We start from the raw sequence: 17,542 nt of genomic DNA, 5'->3' as shown, positions 1-17,542 counted from the left end.
AGAAATGAAAGCAGGATGGTACCCAGCTGGCCTTAGAGGGCAACTGCAAACAGTACAGAAGTGAGCTAACCAAGTATCCCCCTTCCAGTAAATCTTTAGGCACCTAATCCCACTCTGCTCTCCTCTCTCACACGCAAACTAGCAAGAGATTTTGAAATGTTAACAATAAAACAGGCAGTTTCCTGCTCTCGTGTTTAGATTAGACAAGCCATCTATCAGACAGAAAAAAGTATTTGAGGAATTGTTAGGCCCTTTGTTTCTAGGATCCCAAAGTAAGGTATTGGATATGTATTATGAAGGCCTTCACTTGACCTTCAAACTTCCTACTTTATAACTAGATCAAGTTCTTGAATGCATAAGTACTGGGCTAGCTAAGAATATAGCATATATGCTATAAAGCAATTATAAATTAAATAAGAAAATGAGAATTACCAGACTGATACTGTGAAATGAAATAAATGCAAGTTCTAGAATGCCGAAAAACACAGAAATAATGTAGATAGCGATGGAAGTTAAATATTTTCATAAGAATGGATCAGCCATAGGAGTGACAGAAATAGTGACACTCACTATGAATATAGAACTGTATTCCTTGCGCTTTGCATTAAACATCATGGCTGCAATCCAAAAAATAGTTTGTCTGCAGTATCTGATGGGGCAGAACACAACCCTCAGCAAATGTCAAAAAAGTACAGTAACTATTTCAATATGCAAGAGTTCTTGGCTTATTTAAATATGTATTGTCCAAACACTGACTATTCTTGCCACATTCCCCATAATATACTCAGTACCACAAGAAAAGTTTTACCATGTGGAACTGGAATACTGGCCAGCTTACAATTTCTTGCATTAATGTATAAACGTGAATATAAACAATATTGATCTTGAAACTTTCAGTTTATGGCAGCTGAAATTATGCTTTTCACACAAGTCAAAACACTCAGGAAATATACTTTAAAAGAATTCATGACAAGTAAATTAGAATTGCAAACCATGTGGCTAAAATGATAACTGCACCAATTCCTTCCTCTAATATATTTGTTAATCTTTTACCTGAAATTAAAAAACTTCTTCATATCCTAGATCCCTTTGGCTTAGTTATACAGTAGCTTCTTTTAAAAGCAGATATGGACTACTACACCAAAGAAACAGCTCCACAAAGCTCTTCTTAAAAGACAGGTTCCAGAGGCTACAAGGCAATCCATCAAGCAAGTGGTTCTGGTGTATATTCTGTTCAGGGAACATGTGGCAGAAAAGCTCATACAATAGCATGCTACTGTTACAGTGAGCTCATTTTACACTTACTTGTTTATAAACAATCAGAGTAGTAGCTAATCATTTCAACTTGTTAGCAAAAAGTACAGGGCAGCTGCTAATGATTCTAAGCCAAGGACATGTTCTCTTGATAAAATTACTTAAATATCAGACTTCAGCACAGACTAAGCGCTTACATTTCTTTAGGATGGTTGTGTACTTTCAAAGGGAAGAGGATTCAGTCAAGTGCGCAGCCTTACTACTCCTGTTTAGGAAACTGAAATCCAGCACATCAATAACATTTCACCCACGTAAAGCATAAGAATGAGGTACTGTACCTTTAAGGAGGGGAAAGCGTTCCGTTTTGGATCTTAGCTGAAGAAAGCTGTTTATTCTTGGTTTACTGAGATTACTTACCTAAAACTGAGCTATTCCTCTTGTTTTCCCCCTTCGGGGAAGCTTCCCTCTCTCTCTCTCTCTTTCTCTCTCTCTCCCTTCTGCTCGCTCTGGGAGCTTTTACCATTTAAGGTCAATGTGTTACATCTGGCTCCCTTAACTAAGCTAAAGCACTTTCTAACTCAAGAAAGCAAGCTGAGCAACTAACGTTAAAAATGAGTTTTGTTTTTAACTGACTCTTCAAAAAGTCTCTTCGGTGTCTCAAGGAATTAGAGTGAAAGGCTTCCCCCTTTTCAGCACAAATGCCAAGAACAAATACCAGCAGAACACCCATTTGCATTCGCACACGCTTCAGAACATGAGAATGTTACTCATTTCTGAATAACTAAATTTAAATCGGGCAAGGAAGAAGCAGATGAAATGGCAAGACTGAAGTGATGTATTTGTTAACCCTTAACACAGGTGCACACAAGAGCAAATGCAATCGTTCTGGGATTTCCAAATACACACAGCCCTTTGGGGCTAAGGCACCAGCCCAAGCCACTTGGTACCGGTACATGCAAACATTTAGAGAACTTTGGCCTAGCTCCACATAAGGATAGTGTTTTCCTATTAGGGGGAATAACTGTAAACCCCTCTGAGGTCCTTGAAGGGAAAGTTAAAAAAAGTATTAAATGTAAACTCAAGGGGCTGCTATTTACAACTTCCATGAGAAGAAAAGAGGCTATTTTCACAATCTGCTGGTATCTGTACACAAAATTTTGCCTAGGGCCCAGTTCTACAGTTCACTCAGCATAAACTAAACTGTCAGACTTGTGGTTCGTGAATCATTCCTAGCCTGTCAAGGGATCGATAAATACTTCATTTCTATGACTCCAGACCAGGGCCATTGGAGGTCTGAGGCCAAAATCTTTTGTCTGCCCTGGATTGTCTGCATCTTTCTCTGCTCTTTAAAAATGTGCTTATAGGGCTGCAAAGCATAATACTGGTGAGACACCACCATCTTCATCTGCTCAGAGATCTAAGCATATACACATGAATATTATCATATATACAAATATGTGTCATAGGCCTGTACCCTGAATCTTTTAAGTAACTAGCAATGTACTTTCAATAGATGGTAGAGCAGGGGTAGCCAGTCATGTTGCTTCACTGGACACATTCTGAATTTTGAGAAGGTGCCATGGGTGCCACTCACAAAATGGTTCCCTAGTGACGTGTGGCATAACACAAAATTAGAGAAAGTGCACTCATTTCTGTTCCCAACCCAAACCTGACAACCTCACACCTTCCATGGGAAGTCAGTTATGTCCTGCTTGTTTCGATTAAGAAGATCTCACAAAATTGATCTCCTCTCCATACAACAACAGAAAACATTCCCTGATGCCAGGGAAGATATATAAGGTAGTCACACCACACTCTTCCTTGCACCTGAGCTGCACCCGCAAGCACTCACTGTACACATACAAACCACAGACCAACATGCATATATCTCCCCCCACCCATCTATACAACCACACATAGATCTCTCCCTCTCTTTTTGTCGAACGGCATCTCTCTCCCACTCCTTCAGACCCACATACATGCAGTGAAGTCCATGTGGGCAACAGCACCTTTAAAAACTGATTTTCCAAAACTAACACACAGACTTTTCATTTTATCACAATGTTGTTGTTTTAACTTTTTCTTCTACTTTTTAACATACTGAAGGGCCCGGGAGACACTTAACCTTCTGATGGAATGGTAGTGAAAACTAGACTCACGAAGACATAAACAACTGAACATACAGAGAGGGACACAAACCACAAAGGAAAGAAGAGTTCAGAAATGGAACAAAGCCAGGGACAACCAGTCAGTGACCTAGACTGTGTAAGAGCCCAAAAAAACAAAACAAAACCCCTCTTAAAAGCCAAAGCATTTAAAAGTCATGGCATTATGAAGTTGTAGCTAGAAAGAGCATGAGATTCTTCAAAGACTATCTCATAAAAAAATAATAAAAATCTGAACCACTGATGGAGTTCTGTTCCAAGGTTGTTAATCTTCTTTCTAAAACTTCTTTTTTGATTCATAGTTTTAACTTAAAACAAAGCTTTTAATTTTTACAACAACATTTAGTACTTAATTTCTACAAGCATGAGATACCAAAGTTCAGGGTTTTCTAGAATTAGACCTCCTGACCTTTTCACCTCCCAAATTACTGATATATGTAGGCTGTTTGAAGTTACTCACTACCGAAGAAAAGCACTCTGTATATGATCAAGGAATACTTTTCAAAATTTAAAATTGATGCATATTTAATGTTAGAGATATATTAAGCCAAACCACTAGGAGGTCAGATGTAAAGTGAAATGCCAGATCTTTTAACCATGATAAAGGAGCTAGAAAAGTAGAATATATTTTCTAAAACACCATGTGATAGATGGGGAAGAATCTACTGATCAATCTCTGAGTGACTTCCAGTAGATTGGCAAGATTCTGGCAACCGATTTTCTAGATCTATTTCAATCGGGGTTGAGGCCCAGTTTTGGCACAGAACCTGCCTTGGTCACCCTGTTTGAAGACCTGTGTCTGGAAAGAGAAATGGGAGTGTGTCCCTATTAATCCACCTTGATCTCTCAGCAGCTTTCAATACCATCAACCAGAGCATTCTAGAGTGCCTATCTGAGCTGGAGGTGGGTGGCACTGCTTTGCAGTGGTTCTGATCCCACTTGGATGACCTTCTCCAGATGGTGGTATAGTATTTGACCCCATGGAGCCTTCAGTATGCAGAGGCACAGAGTTCAATTTTATTCTCTATGCTGTTTATTATCTACATGAAATTACTGAAGGGCAGGGGTAATCCAAAGAATTGTAGTACAGGTTCAGCAATATGCTGATATACAGATATATCTCTCCTTTACATCTGCAAGTGTGGCAGTGGTTAGACTGATGTATTGGCCTTGACTGGAGGAGAGTCAATAAACTGAAGCTTAATCCAGATAAGACTGTTGCACTATTAGTGGGTGGTTCACCTGACCAAATGGGTGGGACATGGCCTGCTTTGGATGAGGTTACACTCCTTCTGAAGGAGTAGGTTCAAAGATTGGGGGTATTTCTAGATTCACTACTATCACTTAAGGTCCAGGTGGCTTTGGTAGTGTGAAGCGCCATCAATCAGTTTTAGCTGGTGACCCAGCTAGGCCCTTATCTGGACAGGAATAGCTCAACTTCTGTTGGCTATGATCTGGTAACGTCTAGGTTAGATTACAAAATGACTGTGTTATATATGGGGGTGTTTTTGAAGATGGTTTGGAAACTGAAATTGGTGCAGACTTCAGTAGCCAGCCAGATTAATGACTGGGGCAAGATGGCCTGAACATAAGACCAATCCTGGCACAGTGCACTTGGCTACCAATTTGTTTCCAGGTCCAATTCAAAGTGCTGGTTTGGGCCTATAAAGTGTTACGCAGCTCAGTACTCCAATAGCTCAAGGATCTCCTCTGCCTACATGACCCAATCTAGACCCTGTGTTCATCATCTAATGCCTTTCTCTGTGTACTCCCTTCCAAGGGAGATATGGAGGGGGGTGTAACATGAGAACAGGCCTTCTCAATGGTGGCTCCCCACTTGTGGAATGCCCTCCCCAGGGAGGTACCTGTGGCACTATCACTATCTCTTTTTACATACCAGATAAAAACATTTTTATTTACTCAGGTCTTTGGAGCTTTGCTCTGCATATTTTTTAGTGATGTGGGATTGAGTTGCATTTGCTCTTTTTATGCAACATCATGTCTGGGCTCTCTAGTAACTCCACAGCAGCAGCAACATATTGTGGACTTGTTTACAGTGACAGAGCTTCATGCTCCGGCACCAGGGGGCGGAATGCAGGTGGGGGCGGGGCTGGTGCGTGTCCTGGGGGTGTGGTGCACCGCCTGCAGGGGTGTGGCTCCCAGTAGGAGCGGGGAGGGGGGCAGCCGCGATGACACCCAACCGGGATTGCGCTGCTGGGGGCGGTGCGCTCCCCCCGCACTCCTCTTCCTCCACCAGTGCTTGTTTATGCAACACAGAGCAGTTCCCACCAAATTCTACCACTCTTCAGCCATCAGATCCCAGGTATAGAATTGTACTCTAAATCTAGCAAAATTATAAAGATGTAAGAGTATGCAGCCTTCTAATCCAAAAAGAGGAAAATGATTCCAGTCCTCAGTTTTGTACATGTGACAATCCAGTAATGCTATTCATTGTCATTCTTGTGCATATTTTGTGTTTGTTTGTTTTTATTCTAAGATTGTCTGAGAATTCTATTGAAGGGCAGGGTATAAATCCCCAAAAGAAGGCAAACAAACAAACAAACAAACAAACAAACAAACAAGGCCTCATTCACAATCCAATTACATGGTAATCCTATTCATGTTTCATTGGGATTTTAAATGATTAGGTGAATGGATAGCATTCTTCTTGTTACATTTATTTACAGCAGATATAAATAAGATGGCAGTTAACTCTGAAGACTATTATTCCCAACAAGGAAATAAACAAACCTATGCGGGGGGTGGGGGGATCAAGTACTTTTCTGTAGTTCAATTCACTATGGCATGAAATAGAAAGCTCTTTTATCACTTTGATCTCCAGTCCAGTCCTGGGAATCTGATAAATCTGTGTTTGAAAATAACATCTGCATTTGCATTTTGATAGTCACACACAGATCCATCTGTACTATCAAAAACAACACTTGCTTGTTAACATCATCTCTATATGGGTTACCGCAGTGTTTTGGTTTGTTTTGTTTAAAGCTGCTGGTACTCCCCATGAATTTGTTACAATAAGTGTCACCCTTTTAACATCTGGAGGGGGGAAGTGCTGGTACTGCGTACCCTCGAGTACCCCCAGAAAGAAGAAAAGGCACTGGGTGTCTATATCTGCAAAAATATCTGAGGGTGGAAGGGTTAATTTTTTTAAGCCATCTATTTTAATTCTATGGCTCATGAAAGCAGTCTCTTGGTTCACAGTCAGTACTTTTCCAAAACACTTTTACATAAGTATCATTTGCATTACACACACACACACACATACCACATTTTAAAAACTGTACTGGATAAATGTAGAAAATAAAGGAACTTAGGGAAATGAAGAGCCACCTTCCAAGAATCTGATGATAATCATTGTGAAAGCAAGCAGAATGTAAACAAGCTTTGCTGACATCAGTGCTCTGTCATCCCCAGCCAGAGCAGGCAGAAGACATTTTTCTGCCTGAGCCAGAACAGAAAAGTACCTCCCCCCCCCCCCCGCTGGCCCCCTACCCAATCAAGGTGCACAGTACCCATTATTTTGGCATCTGAGGCAACCACCTCTTCTCCTGTCTGGCAGGAAAAACACATAAACAAATAACCATACATTTGCTGCCCTTCACACCCAAAATCAGTTGCTTGAGGTAGGCACCTCACTCTGCCCAATGCAATGGCTGCTCATGAACAGGACTTACTCAAACTAGTTGCGTAACTAAACAATGACTAGTGTAAACTACACAATGGCAAAAGATTGAACATCCTTAAACCCTAGGACAAAGATAGAGAAAGGGCAGTAAAAACAAGCCTGAAATGGGGACATGTAATCCTTATGCAGTTTTGTAGATATTTGGAAGGCACATTCATGAGATAGAGAGGACATTCTCCCTCCCTCCCTCTCAACAATATACGGTAGTCTTTCAGACTTCTGTTGAAGCTTAAATCTAATTGTACATGGAAAAGTGTGGATCAATGCTAAGAATACATTATAATTCAGGCATATCTATTCTTGCAATATTTGCTAATGATGAACTAAACAAAATGCATATCCATTCATATGTAGGTCCAATAGACTCCACCCCCCTCAAAGAAAGTGGTAAAATTGACAAAGCTAGAAAATAATATTAGGACTGGTTCCTAGCAGGATGGAAGATGAACATTTATCAAGTTTGCACAACTGGAAGTCATTCACCAATTTAAAATGATTAGCTGACATAGGCAATACAGGGTTGTTGTTGTTTTACATGAAGCAATTATCACAGAAGAGCAAAGAATTTTTAAAACTTCAGTAATCAGATGCAGAAATGTTTTTCTTGGAAAACCAGACTGAGAATGAAACACATTTAGTGTTTTTAATTTGATAATTAAGAAGGCCAAATACACTTAGATGTCCTAACTGAGCCAATACTGAATATTCCAGCAGCCAGAAAAGCAGCAATCAATTTTGCCAGTCAAGAAATTTCATCACACAAGTATATCTATTATTTAGATCAATAACTTGCCCAAATCCTTTAGTTTTCTGAAAACAATTGTATACTTTGTTAGTTACTTTGTTAATAGTCCATGAGTCTGTAACAAAATACTTGTCTCATATTACACACAGGGACATAATACATATGTCACAGACATTTAAAAGGCTTTTTAATTAGTATTAGTACTGCCACAGAATGTATGTAACATTTTTCAGGGTTAACGGTGCCCATTTACTGTTCACCAAGAAATAGTCAAACCATAATGCACAGTCACATCCTGTTTTCTGTCCACGATCCTACAGGAATGAAAACAACATCCTAGCATAATCAACAAGTAAGTTTGTATATGGGTGGAAAGTCTGTTAGCTATTGTGGCAAACCACTAGTTTAATCTCCTATGAGCCAACACATGTCACTTGAGTCAAAAGGGTGCTTTACTTCCACTTATCTATTGCTAAATGTGCTCTCTCAAAATTTTAAGGCCAGTGAATATTGCTCCCAGTGAACCTGTGGAGGCTTGTCCATTAGGGCAGATGTGGTACTGCCCCATCAACCTCTGTCTGCCCTGCTTGCCTACCTTCTGTTTTATATCCAGTCCAGGGGGCAGCACTGGCTGTCAGCTTCCTCCCCCTTAATGTCAGTGTTCCCATTGTAGAACTCAGTAGGGAGGAGGATGGGGACAAAACTAGAATTAGTTGACTCCACCTATCGTTGTTTCTGTCTCCACCTACTGCTGACCTCCCTGTCTCCTGCCCTACCAGTCCCAATGGCCAACTTCCTTCCTACCAGTAGTGCACAGCAGCAATCCTACTTCCCAATTTTGTCCCATTCATTCTTCAGTTCTGTACCTTCCCATCTCTCTTCTGTACCTTCTCAGGCCACACTTGCTTTGTCCCTTGACCTGGAGTGGATCTACACTCGTGGTTAATAATGGGTTATTAAAATATGACACCAGAGGGCACTGCAGAGCTATGAGCCACCCACAATGGTAAGGTGATGTTATAGAACGATATAACTAATAACATTTAAAAGATTAATGTAGATCCAGCCCTGGTTTCTTAGCACTCTGTTGCTTCTCCCCCAACCATAAAGTCTCTTATATAATAATAATTTATTATTTATACCCCGCCCATCTGGCTAAGTTTCCCCAGCCACTCTGGGCGGCTTCCAATAAAGTGTTAAAAACAATACAGCATTAAATATTAAAAACTTCCCTTCTGACCTTAACTGCTGCGCAGATTCTACGGCGTTCTCTCCAATTAGCCCCATCTTGCCTGAATTCCCTGCCTCTTCTACCCTTTCCCCCAAGCCTCCTCCTCTTCCACCCCTCTCTCAATCTTAGTGCCTGGTTTCCTCTCTTTCTTCAACCTCCTTACCTCTTGCCTCCTTGGTGCTCTCCTACAGTGTCACCCTGTTCTTGTGTGCAACATTCCCTTTCTTCACAGAAGCTAGACCACAAACTCTTTTTGTTCCCTGGGCAACTGAATGCTCCATGTCATTGCACTAGCTCAGCCAATCAATGTCAGAAGCTTGACACAAACACAATACAAAAATAGACAAATCTCTACTAAGACTAGTCTGTTTCTTCGAAAAAGGCTCTGGTGCTTTCAAGCTTATCATAATTATGTTACTACCTTATTACCACTGATACCAACTTTCCTCAGGCCACTGAGCCACCTTATGAACACAGAATGGAAATGTTTATGACTGGCACCTCTGGAATAACGCCTGCTGTAGTGCTGGCCTTGAGTTATAGCTGAGGTTTGGAAAGAGAAGAGACTGAGCCAGTCAAGCCCATGGCCATCACATCTTGAGCTGAAGAACATGACCAGGAGGTCTTGATACAAAACCTGAAACATAACAGCTTTGAACCTGTGGAGCCTGAACTGGGATCCTTAGGCCTTCCAGGCTCAATTCACCCAAGAGGCTAAGCACCTCCTGCTCTACAATAGCACACAGAATGAGAAGCAATTGAGACACACAGAAAGCCTGGTGGGGGTGGGCCAGGGTTTGGGGGGGTATTCCTTTTATCAGTCGGAGCTCTCCAAGGTTCTATAGCTATGGCCTGTCTCGCCAACTGCTTCATTGTGTCCATGTGCTTCTATTCTTGGTCATGTCAGGTCAAGATCTCTCTTCCAAAGTCCACAAAGCCATCTTAACCACACATCTGTTATCGGATGCAAGCCAAATCTTCCCCATGGCTTAGAAGGATGATACAAACAATCAGGGCTTTTTTTCAGCCGGAACTCACCAAAACTCAGTTCCGGCAATTCTCAGGTGGGCGTCATTGCCATTATATCAATCTTTATTACGGTCCAGAGACCCAACAAATCATTATAAAGCAATACACAATTTAGACAGCCTACCACCACGTTAAACAAGTGTTTTGTTCAGACTTAAAGATAGGGATCATTGGTTCTTGCAACCACCGATAAAAACTTTGTCACTGCTAATGTTCTAGCGTTTGTCCGGTCTTCCAGTAGGAACCTGACATAGTGAGCCTCTGATTTTCCCAGGAAAGGTACCAGCAAGGGTAATATCAATTCAGCTCTGGCTTGCTCGTATTTCGCACAGTGCAGCAAAATATGTTTTATAGAATCAATGACTTGGGCACACAAGCAAAGTCTGTCCTGGTAGGGAACTCCTCTCAACCTGCCATCCAACACTGCAGAAGGAAAAAGGTTTAGTCTGGCTTTGGTGAATAACCTTCGGTAATTTGGTACTGTCAGGTTTTTAATGTAAGGTGTTAACTTAAAGACATGCCCGTATTGTACTCCTACTGCCAACGAACTACAGACTGCATGTGATCGGGATCGCAAGTCACTGTGTGTATTATCCCATAATCTTTGCTTTAATGTCTTTAGGGCACCTTCATAACCCAGGTAATAGGGTTGGGGGGGTGACAATAGAGGTGGCTTTTCTAGCCATGGTTTTCTGCCAATTGCTGACAAACTCCTCACTGGTCAGGTGTTGATATAAACTCTTCCCTAGATGAAACACTACAATCCTGAGCCAGTGTTTTAGGGCAGCCCACCATGCTTTAGTTGTAATTGGGCATTCACCAGCTTCTAGGAGAAGTATGGAGTTGGGGACACAGTTGGGTACCTGCAGCAGAGATCGTAGAAATTTTGCCTGAAAGCTGTCTAGCTTAGGCAGGTCCCCATTATGCCAGACATTTGCAGTGTACAGGAGTTGGGGAACGGATTTTGCACTGAAAACCCTTAAGGTTGCTGGAACATACTTGCTGGAACAGACCCTTTGCGAAAAAGAATTTGAGTATGGCTAGCTTTGTGATCTCCGCCTTTTGAAGGGAGGTTTGCCAGTGGTACTTCCAAGATCTTGTATGATGGAAAGTGAGCCCTAGATAACTGAAGTATTTAATCTGTTCAAGGTTATGGCCATCCAGTACCAATTTAAATCAGGAGAAGCTTCTTTTGAATACTTAAATTTTTGATTTTTCGTAATTAATGGATAAGCCATTTCCAAAACAGTAATCAGAAAACTTCCTCAGCAGATATTTCAAACCCGGTCTGGAATGTGAAATGATGGCCGCATCATTCGCATATAACAACAAGGGGGTCCTTCTCATTCCTAGTTTTGGAAGGTGTCCATCTGAGTCCATTAGGCTCGCTTCTACGTCGTTTAAGAATAGGTAAAACAATGTGGGGGCCAGAATGCATCCCTGTCATTGCCATTATAAGAGAACAGGGGAAGTGTTCATGGTGAGTTCTGACACTTCTTTTTCTAGAAAAACAGCACTTCAAACAACCATGCTGCCAGAGACCACATCTGCTTGCCCTTAGGTAGTCTATTCATCTGAATTCGCTTAGACATAGACTGGGAAAGTGCTTGACATGGAGGGGGGACATTTTGCCATTCTTGATCAACAGAATCAAACCCCACCAGTACAGAAAAACTAAAGACAAAAGGGGATGTCCAGTTTCATAAAACTATGCACCAAACTCTCCATGATACCTTCAAAACAAATGATAGAATGTGCCAAGAGCAAATTGAAGTATTTTCACATGCAAGTTTGCTTAGTTATAACACTAGAAGCAGTTTTTATTTTCTATCATCACTCCTCCACCCCAAGAGCCTTAATAAGGGACCAGCAGCCTTTCACTTGGAAGCCCATTGTCCATCTAAAAGGTGGAATATACATACTGTAAATAAATAGATTTAGAGAAGTATCTAGACTCAGTTAAAAAAAAAAATCAAACATCCCAAGCCCTTTGTTGTGAAATGTATACTACCTAGGAAAGGAAGATATGGACTTCTGCAGACAATACTACCTCCGCAACATTCCACTGAAGCTTCTGCCTTGCTGTGCACAACTGCAGCTTCAACTGATAATGAATGTGGTATGAAAACCACACAGTGGTTCTACCACACAGTGAAGAGTGTCTGGCCATGTACATTTTGGCCATGGGTACCCCAAGACTAGATAAAGTATTTGTCACATACAGTACTGCTTTTGCCATGCATAAGGTTTCAAAGATGTTCTTGGGCAATATTTCATTTCATACAGGTCTTAGCCTAGTTCTTATAGATACATTTGAGTTATTTTATTCCAAAGAAATTTTCTCACCAAGAAATCAAGTAATGTTCTTACAAGGTATTATATTTGAAAGTTTTTGCGGCCATAAATGAAACCTCTTTTCCATAGGTGGTGTAGAAGATACTCATTCTCTCCAATTGATGCCTAGAGCACACACACTAACAATAAAGCAAACTCTGCAACGTCATCCTATTTTAAAAGCACAAGGCATAAACAAATCTTGTTCTCAATCTGCCCTGAGAAATTCTAATTTTACACACAGCTTCTTGGTAGTGACAGATGTTATTCTTAGTCAAAAGTCAAGAGAGGCCTGGGGAACACTATTCTCCGTTCATTAGCAAGAGAATTTACTCCCCAAGGAAGAGAGACATGCCATCAAAAACCAAAACTGTTAAACTACAAAAAGTTATTCCACACAGATCAAGAATCCAGTAAAATAAGGGGAATGACAACTATCTTTTAAAAACTGTATGAAATGCAATTTTGAGGAGTCCTGAATGCTTTTACATTAGTAAAAGCTATTTAATAAGGATCATTTGGAAATTGGTTCAACTATTTGTTAATTCTGCAGTCAGATTTTATAAGAGCAGAGTAACTGAATTAGAATTACAGTACTGTATTTGTTTCAAAGTAGACAACAAGTAAGGGAGTATAACAAACTAGGCTGATGAAACTGCATCATACTATAATCCTACATTAAAATGGCAACATTTAGTGGATGGAATTCAACACTGCACTGTGACAAACATTCTGTCTGCACAGGCATATCAGCTTGCCAGATGGAATGATCCCACGTCCTCTCCCCCTGCAAACTATTCTGGAGGTTCTCCTGAACTACCAGAGCCAATTTTGGGAGGTGCAGGGATAGGCTGGGGGGGAGGATATGGGGGGTGGGAATGCCCTGTTGTACAAGTGGGAGTCTTTACGCAGGGCTTCCACTGACAGGGTTCTGCCCAGTGTCCTGAATATACTATAACAAAATAATGTGGCATGCAACAATTTAGTCTAGATGAAGGAGGGGACGGGGGACGATCCTAAAAACATAACTGTACTTAAATCAGAATTGCATCCATTTCCATCTCTCCTTCTCTCCAGCTAATGCAACTCAGGATACTCTATGTTATGTTCAATGTGTGGCTAGCTATATTTGGGAGTTTTCTTAGTTAAACTGCAGGTGCCGGGGAAGGAGGCTCACTTTCATGGGGTCCACAGCATGAGGAGTATTTAAATCTAATCCTTCCTTCCCTAGCTGCAGTCCCAATCCCACCTCAAGCATGAGCATCAGACGTATTAAGAAAGGTTCTAGTTCATTTGCCTAATTTTTGTAGCTTGGGATGGGGGATTCTTGTCCATATTGTGACTGCGATAGAAAGATCAAACCTCCCCATCCCACATCTGTGGCCCCCATGGAAAAATCACCCCACCATGCCTGTATTTAAATAAAGAAAAATATCGGGTGTAGTCGCTAGCTACACATTTAGCATAATGTTAAATTTGAACCTGGAAACATGTAAGTCCTTGGATCTGTGTGTGGCTGGCCTAATAAGTCCTCAAACTGCAGGTTGCAGCATTTATTTAGACAATGAAATACTCTCAAGCCCTGAGTTGACTCCACCCACCCAGGCTGGCCATGATCTCTTCCTGGATAGGAAGGAGCAAAAGTTGCCTCCCTGTTCTAGTTGGGCCTTGGCCAAGCAGCATGGTCTTCCTGAGCTTTAGTGCATTTTGTATTCTTTGCTGGTTTTCTAATCCTTATTTGTGGTTTTATCCCTCAACCCCTATTTCCTGGCACAACTCCTTACTCCTAGGAACTATCTTGGACTGCTGCTTCCAGTTCCACCTCAACCTTCATACTTACATGCAACTTTCCAAAGTTATTTCAGTTTTCTTATTCTCCTCTGCAAAATTCTTTCCCTTGAGATTTGGAAAGTTGGTATTTTACATCTCACTTTTTTCCATTATAAATCCCAAGGTAACATACAAAGCACATATCTCAGGTGGTTTCCCATCTAGTCCCTGACTAGGCCCACATGTCCTTAAGCTTCAGTCAGGTGTCCACCTCATGTTCCTTTAGAGCGTTGCAATCATGGGCATAGCCGGGGGGGGGCAGGGAGGGGCAGCTGGCCACCTAAACCAATAAAAATCAATAAAAATACATAGCTGAGATTCTGCCCCCCCAAAATGCCTGCGTCCCCCAACAAAAATCCTGGCTACGCCCATGATTGAAATGGTTCCCAAGCACCAAGAGTTCTATTATATTTTCTTTTCCAAAGACACATATTCCCATTTTGTCAATACCTATACACTTGTAATTTCTGCAAACCACCCATTGCCAACAAAAACCTATCAAGGCAATAAAGCTTGGAGAATCTGTTACTTTATTCCAGTTTATTCCATCTGTACCCAGCTTTACCCACAGAGCACAATAGGGTTGCCAGGCAGTCTCTACTTACTAGAGCCAGACCTGCTTGCTTATCATGATGTAGTTCAAGATCCCACTACGAAAGTCATGAATATAGTTGTTATTGCTTTGTAGAAATTAGTTTCAGTCTAGGAATGAACGAATACCTGTTCACTATCGATACCAAGAAATTAAAAACCACTACACCAGGAAATGAATGAGGTATGATGCTGTAACCCCAGTTTGCCTGGAAATGCAGGTTGTTCCATTAGAGGAAACAACTCCTACATGAAAAATTGCCTACATGAATATAGCTTAATTTCAAATATAAAATACCAAAGGTTCTTATAATCTCATTTCCTTACCTTGCTGGGTTTTCTGTTTTTCATTACCAATGCAGGTTTTTCCATTTCAGAGTATTTTTCATCTGCTCGTACAAAGAGAACAGAGAAGTACTATTAGATACTTATTAAAATGATACAGTTGAACCACACAAGAAATGCTAGGGAAAAAATGAAACTTTGCAGAAACAGTGCCATCCTTGCCTTGAACATCCTCATTCAAGCGTATAGATGTGGCATATGTTTTTCTCTATCTCAGGCAACAATAGCCTGGCAACCATAACCCATCAGAACAACTCCAGGCAATTCAGTCTGATTATACCTAGCAACAGTTTAACTTATCTTCCTACTCAACAACTGAAATTTAAATAATCAGGAATGATGCTCATGGAGATGCTGCATACAAATAAATTTGCTAACAAAAACTGCAACTTTGAATCCTCTATATCTGATAGACTTTTAAAGGTGGGGGGAGGATAGGAAGCTGGCAGTTGCCCGCAAGTCCAATGGCAAATACCTGAGTAGTTGGGATGGGTAAATTAAAACATAACGACATCAGTTAAAGTAATGAGAGGGTGAGATCGTCCGGTTGGCAGGAGAAAAAACATGAAACCGAGTGACAGTCTTAACTGTGTGCTGCTGGCAAAAAAAATTAATGGGGCAAATCTCACTATTTTGCAGGAGGGATTCAGGAACAAATTGGAAATAAAGGTTGGTGCAATTAAAGAGGATTGAAATGCTCTGTCACCCTAGCACAATAAATCCCCTCTTTTGCGGTTAGGAAAGTGACAGGGACATTCACTGAAAAGTCTGGGAAGAACAAATTATCAATGGGAACACGTGTACCCTCACTGCAAACGTATCAGGACGGATGCTCATTGTTGTATATCTATCCCATAAGCAAATCAGAATGAATGCTCAGTAAAGACACAGACTAACACTTAAGCTCTAAGCAAGCACATCAAGACGAATGCTGAATAGCAGGTCTGGAGAAACCCTAAGGAGAAATGTCATTTATTTCTGTTTGGTATATAGGATACAATGTTTGCTGAATAATTAAAGTCAATTTCATAACACACTTCCAGGTTTATTAGCCAAATTGCATAGTGGGAGAGAGGAAACAGCACTCTGTTTAGCGTTTTCTAGGGAATGTTTTCTCCTACCACTCATTTTATTGTTGTCTTCTTGATGTGCTGAACATTGATGAGCCATTGAAAAACAATGGTGTAGCTCATTTTTCATGCCAACAAATGTTATGCTGTCACTGCTGTGATTGAAGTCCTCACACTTTGTTGGTTCTGCAGACTGAATAAACACAATATTTTAGTTCTGAATATTAAAAGCTGCATTATCCCTGTAGAGATGAGAAAACATATGCTCTGACTATGAAAAGAAGCCCAACCAAAACCATGAAAAAGAAATGCTCCCTATCTAAAATGTCTGTAATATTAATCTGCAAGAGGCATGTTGGTGCCATCTTCCAAGCATTAGCTCTGTGCAGCCCTCCTGAGTAATCTCCAACTGGCACGCTTTACCATGGACAATGAAGGAAGTTTAAACAAATCCTTTGGGCTCCATCAACCCCTTCCTGCCCAAACCCTGCAGAGAACTCCTAAATGTGTAGACAGTGCTCTCTACCCCTACAATTAATGTGAGGAGGCTGGGCATGCTTCAGCTTGATCCCTGTTTCTCTTTTCATATAGTGTCTGAAAAGAAGTAAACTGTATGTTCACATTAGCAGCTTAAAACACAGCAAGGTCAAATCACTGTGTTGTTCCCATTAGAGATGTGGTGGGGATGTCTTCACACAACACACATGACCTTTTTGGTCCCTCTCTCCCATAATCTTCTGAACTCCTATTGATCATAGAATTGTATATTTGGAGGGGACCCCTGAGGATCATCTAGTCCAACTCCCTACAATACAGGAATATGCAGTTGTCCCAGGATCAAACCTGCAAGCTTGGCATTATCAGCACCATGCTGTAACCAACTGAGCTATCCAGCTCTATCCCATGAAGCTGTGCTCATATGTGCATGTGTTTTGGCTCTCAAATGTTGGGGGTATAAATAATTAAATTATTAGTAGTAGTAGTAGCAGGTCTACTCTGATTAACACTGGATATTATTCCCACGCTTTGGCTGCTTTTGCCTTCTATGTGCTCAAAATAGCTTCAGAGTTGCTTTCAGGACCCTCATGTAGTCACCTATTTTAATAAAATTGTTTAGCTATTATAGATAGTCTATGGGTACAGATTTTTAAAATCTTAAATAAGTTAAATGAGTACAGCATGCATGCTGCTCGTTAACTGAAGCTTGGAAAATAAAGTGCACTGAAGCAGGGAAATCTTCCTATG

The 17,542-nt window shown here is 40.9% G+C and overlaps 2 protein-coding genes across 3 annotated transcripts in view; one reads left to right on the top strand and one right to left on the bottom strand.

Annotated features, from left to right (window-relative positions):
• Positions 1-17,542, top strand: part of CTR9 (CTR9 homolog, Paf1/RNA polymerase II complex component) — a 339,089-nt gene that overhangs the window by 281,276 nt on the left and 40,271 nt on the right. The window lies entirely within an intron of this gene.
• The window catches only part of IRAG1 (inositol 1,4,5-triphosphate receptor associated 1), a 92,035-nt gene that overhangs the window by 58,631 nt on the left and 15,862 nt on the right, over positions 1-17,542 (bottom strand). For both annotated transcript variants that reach the window (XM_081918032.1, XM_081918033.1), the window contains exons 13-14: positions 16,349-16,490; positions 15,210-15,274 (exon numbers count right to left, since the gene is read on the bottom strand). In XM_081918032.1, coding sequence (XP_081774158.1) covers positions 15,210-15,274; positions 16,349-16,490 — 207 coding nt within the window. The remainder of the gene's footprint in view (positions 1-15,209; positions 15,275-16,348; positions 16,491-17,542) is intronic.

The sequence above is a fragment of the Podarcis melisellensis genome (genome assembly GCF_964234715.1).
Source record: "Podarcis melisellensis genome assembly, chromosome: 1".
Taxonomy (NCBI): Eukaryota; Metazoa; Chordata; class Lepidosauria; order Squamata; family Lacertidae; genus Podarcis; species Podarcis melisellensis.
The sequence above is the reverse complement of the archived record's forward strand: the minus strand, read 5'-3'. Positions and strand labels throughout refer to the sequence as shown.